General features: G+C 47.2%; 1 protein-coding gene across 2 annotated transcripts in view; it reads left to right on the top strand.

Annotated features, from left to right (window-relative positions):
* phrf1 (PHD and ring finger domains 1) overlaps positions 1-17,521 on the top strand; it is a 67,525-nt gene that overhangs the window by 39,043 nt on the left and 10,961 nt on the right. For both annotated transcript variants that reach the window (XM_055649118.1, XM_055649117.1), the window contains 8 exons: positions 1,754-1,845; positions 3,942-4,123; positions 5,528-5,666; positions 6,129-6,262; positions 6,350-6,537; positions 6,824-6,955; positions 8,258-8,409; positions 12,355-15,945. In XM_055649118.1, coding sequence (XP_055505093.1) covers positions 1,754-1,845; positions 3,942-4,123; positions 5,528-5,666; positions 6,129-6,262; positions 6,350-6,537; positions 6,824-6,955; positions 8,258-8,409; positions 12,355-15,945 — 4,610 coding nt within the window. The remainder of the gene's footprint in view (positions 1-1,753; positions 1,846-3,941; positions 4,124-5,527; positions 5,667-6,128; positions 6,263-6,349; positions 6,538-6,823; positions 6,956-8,257; positions 8,410-12,354; positions 15,946-17,521) is intronic.

The following is a 17,521-nucleotide window of genomic DNA, read 5'->3' as shown; positions in this document are numbered from 1 at the left end:
CTTCAGTTTCTGAGGAAGTCTGTTAATTAATTAAAACACATTAATCTATGTACTCTGTAGTGACAAACTAGCAAGAGGCAAGAGTCAAAGCTTGTCATATGTACAATGTTGCCAGGCCCATTAACACAATGACACAGAGATAAGTATACAATAAACTAATAACTAATACTAGGTAACCATAATAGTACCTGTCGGCAGTCCCATAGTCCAGTGCCACCAGAGACACAGTCCACAGTTGCAGAGGTTAGTGTTGTGCATTGTTCTGGGTCTGTCGTTGATTGGGAAGAAGCTGTCCTTGAATCTGGAGGTCACGGTTTCCAGGCTCCTGTACCAACAGTAGCAGTGAGACGAGAGCGTGGTCAGGACAGTGCGGGTCTTTGACGATATTGGTTGCCTTTTATTTCAATTTCTCAACTAATCAATCTTGTTTGTGACTGAAGACAAAAAGGGCAGAATGCAAGATCGGGCCTGAGAGGCCAGGAACAAACCAACCATAATGTAATGGCCCATTTAGCACAGCTCTGTTGCTAGTTTGCTACCAACCAGGACAGTAAGCATTCTTTGCTGGACATGGGGTGGTGCTCCGACCTTCCTTGACACTGAGACATTGACTGACCATCTGAAAAAAGATGCTGCCATGATGGAACCATGTGCTGGCATAAGGTTCTGTCCAAGCACTTATTTCCATGACTGTGACGATGTAAGTGCAGAGGAGTGGAATCCCATCACACGGAACACTGTCGGTAGTTGCTATGGAACCATTGCCATATACTGCCCATTTGGCCCATTTAGCCGTGCTAGCTCTTTGCTGGGCCTGAGCCCAGGTCACTGGTCCACAAATCTGTTACAGATAGAGTCATACAGTACAGAAACTGGCCCTTCGGCCCAACTCATTCATGCCAAGCAAGATGCCCCATCTGATCTATTTCCTCATGTTTGACATTTAGAGGTTCAAAATAAAGTGATGTAAAAAATGTTCAAGCATTGTAAATGTTGATTCATATCTTGACGTGTTGTGCATATTGAGGGCAATTAATGACGTGATGAAGTACTAAAGTATAAAGATAAACTGAGGGAAGGAGTTGGTCTTTAATCAAGGTACAGGTTGAATGGGGGTTTCGGCTCCAGTACAAAACACACAAAACATGGAGTCAGCAACTTTACAGATTTTGAAACAGATTGTGTGTTTTAAATATGACAAAGCTTGGAACCTTTACTCACTGCTTCTGAAGAGTTCACCATATATACAAGCAATGTCAGAACAGATGAGGCCATTCAGTTCATCCAGCTCCTTCCTGTATTCAGTTAGGAGGATGACATGACACATCACTCCATGCTGCTACACAATTAGTGTGGCTTGTGACTGTGCAGAGAGGCAGATCTTGCCGACAAATCTCATCTTAAGTTGTAAATGAGCTATTTCTGTTTGGGTAGGAAGGAACTGCACATGCTGGCTTAAATCAAAGGTAGACACAAAATGCTGGAGTAACTCAGCGGGACAGGCAGCATCTCTGGAGAGAAGGCATGCGTGACGTTTCGGGTCGAGACCCTGAAGAAGGGTCAGAGATGCTGCCTGTCCCGTTGAGTTATTTCAGCATTTTGTGCCTATTTCTGTTTGGGGGTTGCTGACCAGCTGGGAAGTATTCACTGCTACTTCATGAATCGTTTAGCTCTATCATGTCTACATGCCACATGTACAACTGGTCTGCGCTGTGAGTATTTGCTGATCCAGGCTGTCACTCTTTTGTTCCAGGTATCACTTGGACTGTCTCACTCCTGCCCTTCACACCGTCCCAGTGGAAGAATGGTTTTGTCCAGAATGTGCTGAGAGCAATCCCACAGCTGGTGAGTGAAAGTGAGCTGGTACTAGTGGGAGGATGCTCATTGTGCTGGTGCTGAGCTGGTGCTAGAGGGAGGATGCTCATTGTGCTGGTGCTGAGCTGGTGTTGGTGGGAGGATGCTCATTGTGCTTGCCCTGAGCTGGTGCTAGTGGGAGGATGCTCACTGTGCTGGTGCTGGTGGGAGGATGCTCATTGTGCTGGTGCTGAGCTGGTGCTGGTGGGAGGCTGCTGATTGGGCTGGTGCTGAGCTGGTGTTGGGGGGAGGATGATCATTGTGCTGGTGCTGAGCTGGTGCTGGTGGGAGGATGCTCATTGTGGTGGTGCTGAGCTGGTGTTGGTGGGAGGATGCTCATTGTGCTGGTGCTGAGCTGGTGCTGGTGGGAGGATGCTCACTCTGTGCTGGTGCTGAGCTGGTGCTAGTGGGAGGATGCTCACTGTGCTGGTGCTGAGCTGGTGTTGGTGAGAGATGCTCATTGTGCTGGTGCTGAGCTGGTGCTAGTGGGAGGATGCTCACTCTGAGCTGGTGCTAGTGGGAGGATGCTCACTGTGCTGGTGCTGAGCTGGTGTTGGTGGGAGGATGCTCATTGTGTGCTGGTGCTGAGCTGGTGCTGAGCTGGTGTTAGTGGGAGGATGTTCTCTGTGCTGGTGCTGAGCTGGTGTTGGTGGGAGGATGCTCGCTCTGCACTGGAAGTGCATGGGCTGCTTGTGCAGCTTTCAGTCTAGTTCAGAGTGTGAACTGGGTGCCATCACTTTACCCCTTTCCCTCAGAGTAGTTAATACAGACCATTGACGACAGTCAGTATTATGGTGGAGCAGGAACTAGACGTCCCTGTTGGACCCTGTAGAGTCTTGGGTCACCAGCGGTGGAGCTGGTCACTGGGGGGCTCGGTCGATGGTGGAGCAGTCTGCCATGCAGAGCCTTATCAAAGTCTTTGCTGAATCCATATAGACAATGTCTTCAGCTTCTCAATTGTCAACCTTTTGGTTTTTGACTTCAATAAACTCAATCAAATTTGTAAACGTACAAAATAATGCCGATTAACCCAAATCGGCCCCTGTCTATCCAAATGCATATATATCTTGTCCCTAATCCTCTCCAGTAACTTGCTGACCAGAAATATTAGGATGACTGGTTATAGTTCCCAAGCTGTACCTCACAGGGACATATTCACCACGGTAAAAACAGAGGAGAAATGTTCTTGCCATCTCCTGTGGCTCCGCGCAGAGATGCTCTGGCTCCACGCAGAGATGCTCTGGCTCCACGCAGAGATGCTCTGGCTCCGCGCGGAGATGCTCTGGCTCCGCGCGGAGATGCTCTGGCTCCGCGCGGAGATGCTCTGCCTCCACGCGGAGATGCTCTGGCTCACGCGGAGATGCTCTGGCTCCACGCAGAGATGCTCTGGCTCCACGCGGAGATGCTCTGGCTCCACGCGGAGATGCTCTGGCTCCACGCGGAGATGCTCTGGCTCCGCGCGGAGATGCTCTGGCTCCGCGCGGAGATGCTCTGGCTCCGCGCGGAGATGCTCTGGCTCCGCGCGGAGATGCTCTGGCTCCGCGCGGAGATGCTCTGGCTCCGCGCGGAGATGCTCTGGCTCCGCGCGGAGATGCTCTGGCTCCGCGCAGAGATGCTCTGGCTCCACGCAGAGATGCTCTGGCTCACGCAGAGATGCTCTGGCTCCACGCAGAGATGACTGCCTCCACGCAGAGATGCTCTGGCTCACGCAGAGATGCTCTGGCTCCACGCAGAGATGACTGCATTGAATTCTGACGGGCTCTATTCTCTCTCTATTTACTCCCTTTCCCTTAATGTACATGGATTCTATTTGGATTCTCCATCATTGTATTTAAACAGAGCAACCTGAGAGCAGCCCTTGTAGATGGGCTTTTACATTTATCAGCATGTCAGTGACTTGTTGCAGGGGGCTATGAAGCAGCCAGTGATTTGCCCAGCTCACAGGGTAATGGTTCCTTCGACATGAATTTGCCAGCTGCATGGGCAAATAACTGAAAGTTATTTAATCCAAGCACAAACGTCAGAATAGAAGGGCTAATGGGAGAGCCTGGTGAAGTAATATTAAACCTGGTTTCCTCTGTCTGCAGCTGTAGAAGAGATCGACGATGAGGAGTTAGCGTTCCTAATTGCGGACGCACCCCAGGAACCCACTACGTCTCGGTTACGTCTCACTGCCAGAAGAACGCGGGCCATAGCGAGGACTCGTCAGAGCGAGAGGGTGCGAGCAAATGTGAACAGGAGCAGGATTACCCGGGCTCACCAGATCAGGGTACGTGGACAGCTTCACAGTCTGGATATGGGTGAAATTACCAGGAGGCAAACACCAAGTACATTGTCAGAAGATCATTAAACCAGGAGTTATTGGGCCCCTTGTGTTTACTCCATTTTTCAGCAGCATCTTCAGTGATCATTCACTGGACCACCAACTGCCCTGGACATATCCCCGATGTAACTTTCATTATATGTTCCTGTCGAGATGGGAAGTAGTTTGTTTAAGACTCTGTTGAAGCTCCGGACCCGTTGAGTTCCTCCAGCGCTTTGTGTTTTGCTCAAGATTCCAGCATCTGCAGTTTCTAACGTTGTGATTTCTGGGGCGAGAGGTGCCAGATGATGTAAAATTGTAAATGCTGGAAATGATCAGTCCATCGGGCAACATCTGTGGAGGCATCAGGCAACATCTGTGGAGGCATCAGGCAACCAGGTGGTTCGAGTGGAAGATCCTTCATCAGAACCAGTGAACGGTCTTTAACCTGAAAGTTTCACTTTCCACAGATGCTGTCTGACCTGAATTATTTTAATTTTAGATTTCCAGCTGCCGTTTATTGAGAGTTGATCTAACCTCAAGGGTTGACAGGTCCTGGATAGTGGTGTAAACGAGGAACAGAGACTCCCTGTAGGAGTGAGGAGGGTTTTCCCCCTTGTCAGTCTTTGGAAATCTTTACTTCACGCTGTGGATGGTCTATTATTGAGCCCATATAGTGTTGAAATTAATGGAGGCTTGAAATTAAAGGAAACTAGATATGAATGAATGTGGGGAGATGGTTTGATGTGGGACAGGACAGTTAACATAAGCTCCTGATATCAAATCCTAGACTGTACAGTCTTTGTACCACACTAGAACATTCTTAGAAGGCACAGGCAAAAGGTGAGAGGAGAGAGAAATAAGAGGGACCTAGATTCATGGTGACACAGTGTGAAAACAGGCCCTTCGACCCAACTTGCCCACCCCGGCCAACATGTCCCAGCTACACTAGTCCCACCTGCCAGCGTCAGGCAACTTTATCATTCGGAAGGTTGTCCGTGTGTGGAATGAGCTGCTGGATGTAACTATAAAAGCAGATACAAGTCAAACTTTTACAAAACTATTGAACAGATAAATGGATAGAAACGACAGTGGGGAAAATGCAGGCAAATAAGACAAGCCCAGTATGTCAACTTGGTTGGCATGGACAATGTGGGCTGAAGGGCCTGTTTCCATGCTGTACATCTCAATGGAGCTCTGATGCTGTGGCAAGATGAGTACCATGTGCTGTAGTTCTGACTCACATTCGTTCTGAGTTTCTGTCACACAAGGTCAGGTGAAGGAAGCTGATTGCAGTTGTTGGGTTGCACTGAAAGACACCAACGTGTAATTCAGCTTGTGTTGTAACGCCTGTAATGTGTGTGTCCACAGGATGTTCCCCAGTATCTGATGAACCCAAGCCTGCTGGATGAAACCATTGAGTGTGTTGTTGCGGGTTTAAATACAGCAGTGTACCATCGGCCCCTCGCCCCCCGAGCTCGAACCACAAAGAAACGTTGGAAAAGATCAGGTAACCACGCACTTGGAATGCACCAGATGGAGTAGTTGTACAATGTCAGAGACCAGGTGGAGTAGTTGTACAAGGCGTTGGAGTAATGTGTTCAGGCACCCTGCCATAGGATAACGGCCATTAATGTGGAAATAGTGTGAACAAGGATGTTGCCGTGACTCGAGGCCCTGAGCTGTACGGGGGACATCATTCCTTGCAGCACAGTAGGTTGAGGCATGATCTTATAGAGGGGCGTAAAACCTTGAGGGGAGCATGTGGACTAGTCGCTTCATGACCTAGTTCAGTAACTTCACTGTCACTGTGGCTAGAATTCTTTGGTGCGTGTTTCTCTGCTTTGATATCAGTATATTCAGCAGATCAGGAGATCCATTAGCGTAAGGCGAGGTGGGATTTTGTGGGTGGATGTAATATCTAATCTTGCAGTTCCCACCCACTCTGACTGGTGGTGTAATCTCCCTACAGGTAAAAAAAGGAAGAAGGCTAGGACACAGAAATCTCGCGGTAAAACCGGCCTCTGGTTGGGAAGTAAGGTTGGTGAAAAGTCCACGAGAAAACGCAGGAGAAAGACGAGGAGAAGGAAGGGTGCAAAGAAAGTGGTGAGCAACGTTGATTCTGTTGGGTGTGACTTTGCTGACTTTCCTTCAGAAAATCAGTGTGACATTTCTTTCTGTGTTTTTAATTAGAGTAAGGTGAGCGTGACAGCGCGCTCACGCATTGCACGGAGCCTAGGCCTGGGGAAACCCGTCAATGGGATCTCAGTCCCCTCGATGTACAGGCCATTGGAGCCATCCCTGAGGATTATGCGGACGGACATTGGAGCCGCTTCACTCTCTGTCTATGGTGACCCCAATGACCTGGATCCCTTTGAGAGGTCAGTTTGCCCTTGTGTGAATTTTATAAAAATGTTTACGGGATGACCCAGTGCAAAAATCTGGCCTCCAGCATCAACAATGTTCAGATGTTCCTTAATATCTCCAAAGCGAGTTCCTTCAAATGTTGGGAATATAGATCATTTTGGTTCGTTGCAATTAATTAGTTCCAAGCTCCTCAACATTTCTTGTACTATTTGAATGGTTACCCATTAGTTTTGCATAAAATTGTCAATAATATAGAATGTGTTCAAACTGACTGGTGTGGAAATGTCCACTGTCTTTCAGTGAAGCTGACAATGTGTACGGAGACACAACAAGTCTTGGCTCCCCTCTCAGCAACAAGAGACGAATCCTGTCCCGCTCAGCGCTACGATCTCACCGGCCGGTCGCCCGACCTATCTCTGTGAAAATCTCCAGGTAGGAAAAGCTGCAGATTACCCTTACTGTGATGGGAAGCGTACTGGGACACAGAGGAACATAGAACAGTACAGCACAGTTTGGCCCACCATGTCGGTGCTGAACATGATGCCGAGACCAACCCTTACCTGCCTGCACATAATCCATATCACTCCATTCCTGCATATCCATGTGCGTATTCAAAAGTCACTTAAACACCACTATCGTATCTGCCTCCACCACCACCTCCGCAGCGCATTCCAGGTCCTATGTGTAACACAAAACTCGCATCTCCTACGTATCTCCTTTAAACTCTGCCCCTCTCACCTCAAGCTGTGCCCTCTAGTATTACATATTACCACCTGAGGAGGAAGGCTCTGACTCCAGACTAATGCCTCTTACCTTATTTGATTGTCAGAGGTTTGTTGTTCAGCACCTTTCTTTCTGTGTTTGTAATTATTGAGTGGTTTGTTTCCTTGAATCTTTCACAGCCACGAGCATGAAACAAACTTGCCTGGTGTTGTGTGGATTAACTGTGCATTAGCAGATCAGCAGTGGGAGTGTTGCATTGCCCATTCAAGTTCTGCCATTTCTTCCAGCCTTGCTCTTTCTCCTCTCTTCTGGTTCCCCTGCCAGTCATTGAGTGATACAGCGTGGAACTAGGCCCTTCGGCCCTCCAGCCAACATGTCCCACCTGCCTACATTTGGCCCATATCTCTCGAAACCTGTCCTATCCATATATTTGTCTAAATGTTTCTTAAACGTTGCATTAGTACCTGCAAGCAGCTTGTTCCATACACCCACCACCCTCTGTGGGAACACATTCTATTAAATCTTACCCCCCTCACCTTAAACCTATGCTCTTACCCAAACACTGTGTATCTAGCTGATCTATTCACCTTATATCTCTACTGTCAGCCAGCCACCAACCTGCCAAAGATGACCTGTTTCTTCCTAATTACCCTGCCGGAAGCCTTCACCGCTCCAGAGGCTGTGCAGTGTGCTGGGCACACAGGCTGTGTAGATTATTGTCGTTCATCACAGTGTAGACTGCTGCTGACTTGTGTCCAAAGACATGTGCGGTGAAGTCCATTGACTCTGTGCATAAAGTGATGGAGGATGAAGCCCAAGGTAGTGTGATCGGCTCATGGCCTGGCAGACATCTAAGGGAGGACTTTGTGATCTACGGCAAGGTGTCACATGTGCTCCTGAGATGTCTGACACCTGCAATCTTCTCCGGCCTCTGCCCTTCCACAATGGCGGGGCTTGCAGCAGAGTGAGTGTTGCAAGGACGTGTGTTAACGTGATTTTTCTGTGTGACAGAAACGGACGGCTTCCAGCTGTGGGGCAGGAGGCACAACCACAGGCCGCGCCTGTTCCAGATGTGCTGGAGGGCATCCTGGCCAAGCAGAATGTCCTACTGATGGACAGTTCCAACATCGTGATCAATCGGGATGGATCACTGAAGGCTAAAGGTACTCCATCCACAGCATGTCAATCTCTCTGAAACTCTTCAACTACTCTTATTTTTATTAATAATGCGGGTCAAGTCACCTTTTTCATCCCGTATTTAACAAGAAAACAACGAGAGGGAATGAACAGGTGGCCCAGGTTAACAGGTTGTGAGTGGAGCTACCTCAGCTACCGTGGGCTCAGTGCTTGGTCCCAGCTTCTGACAAGTTGCTGAGGGAAGCAAATTTATGTTTAATATTTGCACATTTGCCGATGGTTGCTGAGAAAAGGTCATAAGTGATAGGAGTAGAATTAGGCCATTCGGCCCATCAGATCTACGCCATTCAATTATGGCTAATCTATCTCTCCTTCCTAACCCCATTCTCCTGCCTTCTCCCCATAACCTCTGACACCCGTACCAATCAAGAATTTATCTATCTCTGCCTTAAAAATATCCACTGACTTGTGGCCTCCACAGCCGTCTGTGGCAAAGAATTCCACAGATTCACCAGCCTCTGACTAAAGAAAATTTCCATCATCTCCTTCCTAAAAGAACATCCTTTAATTCTGAAGCGGATACAGGAGCCTGAAAACTGTGACTGCCAGGTTTAAGAAAAACTTCTTCCCAGCAACTATTAGACTCTCGATGTCTGCACAAGACAAACCACTACCTCAGCAACTACTGTGTACCTGTAACTTTGGCTGCACTAGTTCGATAGTATTACCATTATTAAGTTATTATTATTGATTATTATATATTTATGTTAGCGTGTTTACAGCCCTATTAAACGGCAGCAAGTAATAATCTATTTATCTGTTTATTTATTTGATTCTTTATTTCATATATAACCATATAACAATTACAGCACGGAAACAGGCCATCTCGGCCCTTCTAATCCGTGCCGAACACGTTTTCTCCCCTAGTCCCATATACCTGCACTCAGATCATAACCCTCCATTCCTTTCCCGTCCATATAACTATCCAATTTATTTTTAAATGATAAAATCGAACCTGCCTCCACCACCTTCACTGGAAGCTCATTCCACACAGCTACCACTCTCTGAGTAAAGAGGTTCCCCCTCATGTTACCCCTAAACTTCTGTCCCTTAATTCTCAAGTCATGTCCTCTTGTTTGAATCTTCCCTACTCTCAGAGGGAAAAGCTTATCCACGTCAACTCTGTCTATCCCTCTCATCATTTTAAAGACCCCTATCAAATCCCACCTTAACCTTCTGCGCTCCAGAGAATAAAGACCTAACTTATTCAACCTTTCTCTGTAACTTAGTTGCTGAAACCCAGGCAACATTCTAGTAAATCTCCTCTGTACTCTCTCTATTTTGTTGACATCCTTCCTATAGTTAGGTGACCAAAATTGTACACCATACTCCAGAATTGGCCTCACCAATGCCTTGTACAATTTTAACATTACATCCCAAGTTCTATACTCAATGCTCTGATTTATAAAGGCCGGCACACCAAAAGCTTTCTTTACCACCCTATCTACATGTGATTCCACCTTCAGGGAACTGTGCACAGTTATTCCCAGATCCCTCTGTTCAACTGACAGTTTCGAACAGAATAAAAGAATAAAAAGCAAGTGTGAAACAGCATAGAAAAACCAAAACAAGAATATTTATAAAGTGTCATAAACAATATCTATAAATAAATGAAATCGTATGTGTCCGAAAAGGAGCAGGAAGAAGCCAAATCTTATTAATTCCCACCCCTTATTCAACTGCTTATAATTATCTTATACAGATATAGCAGCTATATGTACACCATATAGTACACCAACAGCTACATGTACACCATATGTACACCAGCAGCTATATGTACACCATATGTACACCAGCAGCTACATGTACACCATATGTACACCAGCAGCTATATGTACACCATATAGTACACCAGCAGCTACATGTACATCATATAGTACACCAGCAGCTATGTGTACACCATATGTACACCAGCAGCTATATGTACACCATATAGTACACCAGCAGCTATATGTACACCATATGTACACCAGCAGCTATATGTACATCATATGTACACCATATATACACCAACAGCTACATGTACACCATATGTACACCAGCAGCTATATGTACACCATATGTACACCAGCAGCTATATGTACACCATAGTACACCAGCAGCTACATGTACACCATATGTACACCAGCAGCTATATGTACATCATATAGTACACCAGCAGCTATGTGTACACCAAATTATTTACATTTATACACTAATCAAATATTTACAAAGCCATACAAAAAAGAGAGAAAAAAAGAAAAAAGAAAAGAAAAAACCCTCATATACTACACAGTATCTTATATATATATGTCATATATAAGATATATATAAGATGGGTTGTCATATATACAACCCATCACCCTATAATCACCCTTCCCAATACAATCAGTATCACCTATCCTCATCCCAATACCCTTTTAAAAATGTGTTTTGTACATCTTTTTAAACTGAATTATGTTTGTGCTAAGTTTTATCTCCTGTTCCAGACCATTCCACAAATTCACCCCACAGATTGCTATGCACATACTTTCAAGAGTTGTTCTGACATTGTTTTTTTTAATTAAGTTCCCCTCTCAAATTATACCCACCCTGTCTTTCCATAAACAGTTTTTGTATATTTCTTGGAAGTAAATTATGTCTTGCTTTGTACATGATTTGCGCAGTCTTAAATGTAACCAGATCGGTGAACTTCAGTGTATGTGACTTTAAGAATAATAAATTGGCACGTTCAAGATATCCAACGTTATTGATAATTCTTATTGCTCTATTTTGTAATGTGCATAACGGCTATAGGTTGGTTTTTGTAGGTGTTACCCCATATCTCCACACGGTAACTCAGATATGGCAATATGAATGTATTATACAGAGTATGTAATGATTTGTGGTCCAGAATGTGTCTTGATTTTCCCAATGTTGCTATAGACTTTGCCAGTTTTGCTTTGACGTGGTTTATATGTGGTTTCCAGCAGATTTTGGCTGGTTCTGTTGCTGGCATATATGATAATTAAACCCACTTGACAAAACTAAGTGGGAATGTGAGTGTGGAGAAGGATTAAAGAGGCCTTGATGGGTGTGGACAAGCTGGGTGAGTGGGTTAGCAACCATGTAGACAAGGTCCATCGCCATGCCTTCATCATCCTCCCCCCCAAACAATTCAGTTAAATTAATGAGATGGAGCTGTATCCCTGATTAGCCCCTGCCTCCCAATGGACACAAACCCTATCCCTGAGAATATTCTCCAATAAATTCCCACTGGTCTGTAGTTACCTGACTTATCACTGTTGCCTTTCTTTAGTAAAGGAACAACAACAGCTCTCTCAATGTCTCCTGCACAGCAATCTTTGTCAGGGCCCCAACTACCTCGTGCCTCATTTCCCACGGCAACCTCAGGTTGTTCTCGTCTGTCCATGGAAATTTATTAACCATTAATTGACCCGTGATATCCAACGCCTCCTATTCCTTCACACCAACGTGCTCCAGATTATCCACATTCCTCACCCTGAATTTAACATTTTCTATGTCTTCTTGGCGAAACTGATGAAAGGTATTCAGGACCAGGGCCACATCTACACCAGCCTGCAGAAGGGTCTTGACCCAAAGCATCACCCATTCCTTCTCTCCATTGATGCTGCCAGTTCCGCTGAGTTACTGCAGTACCTTCTATATATAGATTACCGCCTTAATCTCTCCGAGCACCCTCGCTCTCCTTGGCTAACAATGTACTTTTGTTTTAGTTCCGTTTATTATTGTCACGTACTGAGATACAGTGAAAAGTATTTTTGTTGTGTTTTTATACAGTCAGCGAAAAGGCTACACATGATTCCATCAATGTATTACAGCAGATTGGATGTGAATGTAATGTTGATATTGACAGAGTGCTTTGTTGCTGTGTTTCCCACTGTATTCATTCAATCGTTCCCTCTCCACAGTTGCGTCAGGCCAGCCCGCACTGTTACCGTCAGGTAGCAACAGAACAGGTGAGGCGTCCACTGGGTGTTCAGCGTCAAGTGGTTATAACTCGGGGAACTCTACACATGCCCCAAAGGGGGATTGGAAAACTGCTGGTGTCACCAACAAGTCGGCCGCGCCGACTTTTCCATCAACGTCTCGTTTCCAACCAAACCCGCGGCAGCCGGCAGCGTCCAGCAACATGCGACCGGCCTTTTCAGGAACTTTTACTCCCATGCCAGAGGTGTCAGCCGGCCCTCGGCCTGGAGGGTCTGTTTCCTTCCCTGGTGCGGAATGGACGGGAGCAGCAAGTAAAGGCGCAGGCGACGGTCAGAAGGGAACCAGCGGCTTCACACCTTTCCGATGGCTGAATAGTGCCTCCAACTTTCATATTAAAAGCAGCGTGGGCACGCTGAAACGTGTTGCACCGCAGCCAGCCGTCAGGAGACTCGACATCTCTGAGTTCCCTCGGATACCAAAGATCAAGACTCAGACTGGTAGCGACACACAGGGTAATGGAGCATCTCATTTAAGCAGACAGATGAGCAGTGAGCAGACTACAGGAGCCAGAGAGCTGCAGAAGGCTGGCGAAAGGCTTCAGTCCTCGGGCTCGGACAACTCCCGCCTTTGCCAGGAGAAGCTGCGAGCTCTGGACGTGGCACCCAACCTGTCCACTCTGACCCGTCTGAAGGCTGTCCACTCCACAAGGCTACCCAAGATGGAAGCCTACGACCCATTTGAACCTACAGATGATGAAGTGCAGCACTGTGGCAGAAAGGACAGTCATTCGCAGTTGCAAATAAATTTAAAAAGTGCAGATGATATGTACGATCCTTTTGAACCGACGGGTTCTGACCCAAGTTCATCAAGTTCCACCCCTGATAGGCCTGAGTCAAGATGTGAAGGTGAATCGCCAATGTCCAGCCCTGGCTATGGGAGTTCAGTAGCAGAGAAGCACACAGAGCCCACATCGAGTCTTTATTATGATTCTGACAGTATAGAGTTATCCCCTACACAGCTATCCGAGCCTCGTCAAATCCCAACTCAACCCCAGGCAACAGAAGACACTGCTGAGGGTCCCGAGTCTCCAGCACCTCGTGCTCGACTTTCTTTGGACTCTGACTGGGAAGCTACTTGTGACTCGCGCCTTTCTGTTGAGGTCAAGGATGTGAAATTGAGGGCAGAATCAGGTATGAGCAAGTGGGACAATGTGCGTGTCAGTGTTTCAGTGTGTCCAGATGGAGCATGGTCTGAGCAACGGGTAGTAAATGCAGACAGTGATGGTATTTCTTCATCTGCCTCTTGTGATGAGGGGATTGAGAAAGCTGTCGACAAGATTGTTCCCATTAATACGAGAACTGATGTAGATATTTCTTCAGAAATTGAAGTAAGAGGCAGAGTTGATAAAGAAGCTCGCCCTGAATCGAGGATCCGATCGAGGTCACGCTCCAGTTCTCACAGCCGACGGCAAAGCAAGAATTTGGTTCACGGGAACCGCGGGGGCCACAGGTCGAAGTCGCGGTCGAAGGAACGGAAAAAGTTGAGATCACATTCAAGAGAACGCAGGAGAACAAGATCCAGATCGCGGTCTCGATCCAGTAGTTTTGACAGGTACAGGAGACGGAAACTGAAGCAGGAACGGTGCAGGGAAAAGAGAGGGAGGCGATTGAGGTCAGGCAGCTCATCCTCTGACCTGTCTACTGACAGCCACAAGAGGAGGAGGAAGGTCTCTGGGTCCAAGGACCACAAGGGTTTCTACAAACACTCCCACAGCAGCAGCGAGAGAGGAAAGAGAAGGCAGTACCATCGGGAGCAAAGTTGGGAGCAGTATGAAAGACGGAGCAGACGGTCAAACTCGTGGTCCAGGGAGAGAAGGCCCTCGAGGTCCAGTTCCAGAAACAGAGATCGGAAAAAGCCCTGGCCTAAAATCCGAGAGAAGATTAGGTCTTGGTCCAGGTCTAGTTCCAGAGAAAGGAGATCAGGGTCGAGATCGAGCTCCCGCGATAAGAGAAGCTCACACACTCGGTCGAGTTCCAGGGAGAAGAGAAGATCCGGCAGATACAGAGACAAAGGAAGATCAAAGACTCACTCCCGATCCAAAGAAAGGAGGAAACCAACAACTCACTCAAGAACCCGCTCGCGATCGAGGGACCAGAGCAGATCGCAGTCCAGAGAGAGGGGCTGTCAGTCAAAGTACCAAGCCCCAGAGGACGAAGGCAGATGGAACTTTACACAGGAGAAAATACTACATGCAGAGTATGATCAAGAGGAAAAGAAAGTTCCCTCCCCCAATCAAGAGCCGCCCCAGAGATACGTCTCGATGCAGGAGTTAATCATTCCTTGCAGTGCTGAGAGCTCCCAGGATGGTAATGATTTGCCTGAGGACCAGACCTCTGCTCATTCACTGGGACTAAAAGAGGAATCAGTGCCGCACATTGACCAAGTACAAGAAGCAACAGGGCAGTGGGAACTTCCCGAACAATGGCGAGAGTCCGTGTGTCCGAGTGAGAGCGTGCAGGGAAACGATGTGGATATCCTCACTGCTATTGAGCATGTTTGGGAAGACTCTGACACACACACAAGGCAAGATGACAGTGAAATAACAAGTGCAAGTGTCCCCTCCGAGTATTTCCAAATGGGCAGTCCTTGTTACCAGGAGCAGGCTACAGAAGATGTGGTTTCCATTCCACTGATAGGTCTCAGTAAAGAAGAGGAGGCGGTAAACAAAGAAGCCTTGTGCCCTGAAGTAGAACCATTCCCCCAGCCATTCCCAGCTGAACCCGACCCTCCTAGTGCTGGAGATGACTCTTTGAACTTTGGTAAGACGATATGTGCAGGTGATCAGACAGCATCGGTGGATGTGAGCACATGTGATCAGACTGCATCGCTGGATGTGAGTGCAGGTGATCAGACTGCATCGGTGGATGTTAGCGCATGTGATCAGACTGCATCGCTGGATGTGAGCGCATATGATCAGACTGCATCGCTGGATGTGAGCGCATGTGATCAGACTGCATCGGTGGATGTGAGCGCATGTGATCAGACTGCATCGCTGGATGTGAGTGCAGGTAATCAGACTGCATCGGTGGATGTAAGCGCATGTGATCAGACTGCATCGGTGGATGTAAGCGCATGTGATCAGACTGCATCGGTGGATGTGAGCGCATGTGAGAAGTCCAATAGCCCTGTCCCTGCAGGTTCTGAGGCTGTGTGCTGCTTTAAGAGTGAGCAGGTGGACAGCAGCTCAACAGATGAGTGCTACCAGAAGACAGAACCAGAGTTGGACAGTGTTTGCCTTGCTTCAAACAGTACAGGCAAGCAAGAGGAATCGCCGACTGATGAATCTGCAACTGCTTCATCACCGAAGCAGCTGGGGCCAGTGAATGTGGAGAGCAGTAAGGAATGTGTGGAGATTGCGCTCTTGCAGCAGGCAGATGCTGTGAATGTGAAGGCAGAGCTTGATACAGCAGCACAGGGCTGCAACAGCGGAGTCAAAGCCAAGACGCTGGTCAAGAGAGTAACTTGGAACTTGGAGACAGAGAAGGATGAGGCTTCCTCAGCGAAACCTGCCAGTGAGTATGCTGTGTCTCTTGTATCCTCCTGCGCTCCAAACTCTCATCACAGACCACTTAAAGATTCTTCCTTTGGAGGCCAAAATGTAATTAAACCTTGCAGACTTCCCTCTGTAATTAATGTGCTGCTTCACCTGACGTCAGTGCAGGACAATGACATTGTCTGTCATTGTTATTAACTTCCCAGCAAACCTTCAAACTCCATTGATAAAATAAGCTTCAAGATATGTCGACTGAACAGATACAAGCACTGTCAAAACAGGTGGTTGGTTTCCTTGTGTACTGAGTTATTGAGTGTAGATATCGCTCCACGTTTGTAATAGCATAATGCGAGAGCTCTCTAACCTCGCTGGTATTCCACACGGCCAATGTAGGGAGCTTCTTACTGTCAAGAAGTCACACAACACAGAAACAGGCCCTTCGGCCCAACTTGCCCATGTCATCCAAATGCCCATTTATAATAGTTCCACCTACCCGCATTTGGCCCATATCCCTCTAAACCTTTCCTCTCCAGGACCCTGTCCAATTGTCTTTTAAATCTAGTTATGGCACCTGTGGCAGCTCGTTCCATATACCCACTACCTTCTGTGTGAAACAGGTGCCTCTCAGGATTCTATTAAATCTTCCCCCTCTCACCTTAACCTATGTCCTCTGGTTCTTGATTCATTCCCCTACTCTACCTCTCTCCTTTCATTTTCCATCTTGGGGAAACACAGCCAATTCCCATTCCCAATTTAAGAATGAATATCACCAACAAAGAACACGGAATGTTACGGGATGGTGGATGATAGTGAGCCTTCTGAGATGAATGGCAATCCTTTCTATCCATCTGCTTTGCCAACATCCCTTTGAATCAAGTAACATAGGAGCTCAAAGTCATAGTCACAGGATCTCCCTCTCTCTAGAGTACATTCTGTGGCTTACCTCTGACCAACAGTAATGGCCATACTTATGTTGAAACAAGGAACTGTAGATGCTGGTTTACAAAAAAAGACACAGAGTGCTGGAGTAACTCAGCGGGACAGGCAGCATCACTGGAGAGAAGGAATGGGTGACGTTTCGGGTCGAGACCCTCCCTCAGACCTGAAATGTCACCCATTCCTTCTCTCCAGTGATGCTGCCTGTCCCGCTGAGTTGCTCCAGCATTTTGTGTTTATCTTTGGTTTAAGCCAGCATCTGCAGTTCCTTCCTACACAAGGAATTGCAGATGCTGGTTTGCAAAAAAAGACACATAAAGTGCTGGAGTAACTCAGCCAGTTAAGCAGCATCTATGGACAGATGACGTTTCAGGTCGGGTCCTTTCTTCAGTCTGAATAATGGTCTCAACCCAAAATGTCACCTTTCCATGTTCTCCACAGATGCTGCCTGACCCGCTGAGTTACTCCAGCACTCTGTGAAACGTCACCTATCCATGTTCTCCACAGATGCTGCCTGACCCGCTGAGTTACTCCAGCACTCTGTGAAACGTCACCTATCCATGTTCTCCAGAGATGCTGCCTGACCCGCTGAGTTACTCCAGCACTCTGTGAAACGTCACCTATCCATGTTCTCCATAGATGCTGCCTGACCCGCTGAG

The sequence above is a fragment of the Leucoraja erinacea genome, chromosome 18, assembly GCF_028641065.1.
Source record: "Leucoraja erinacea ecotype New England chromosome 18, Leri_hhj_1, whole genome shotgun sequence".
Lineage (NCBI taxonomy): Eukaryota > Metazoa > Chordata > Chondrichthyes > Rajiformes > Rajidae > Leucoraja > Leucoraja erinaceus.
The sequence above is the reverse complement of the archived record's forward strand: the minus strand, read 5'-3'. Positions and strand labels throughout refer to the sequence as shown.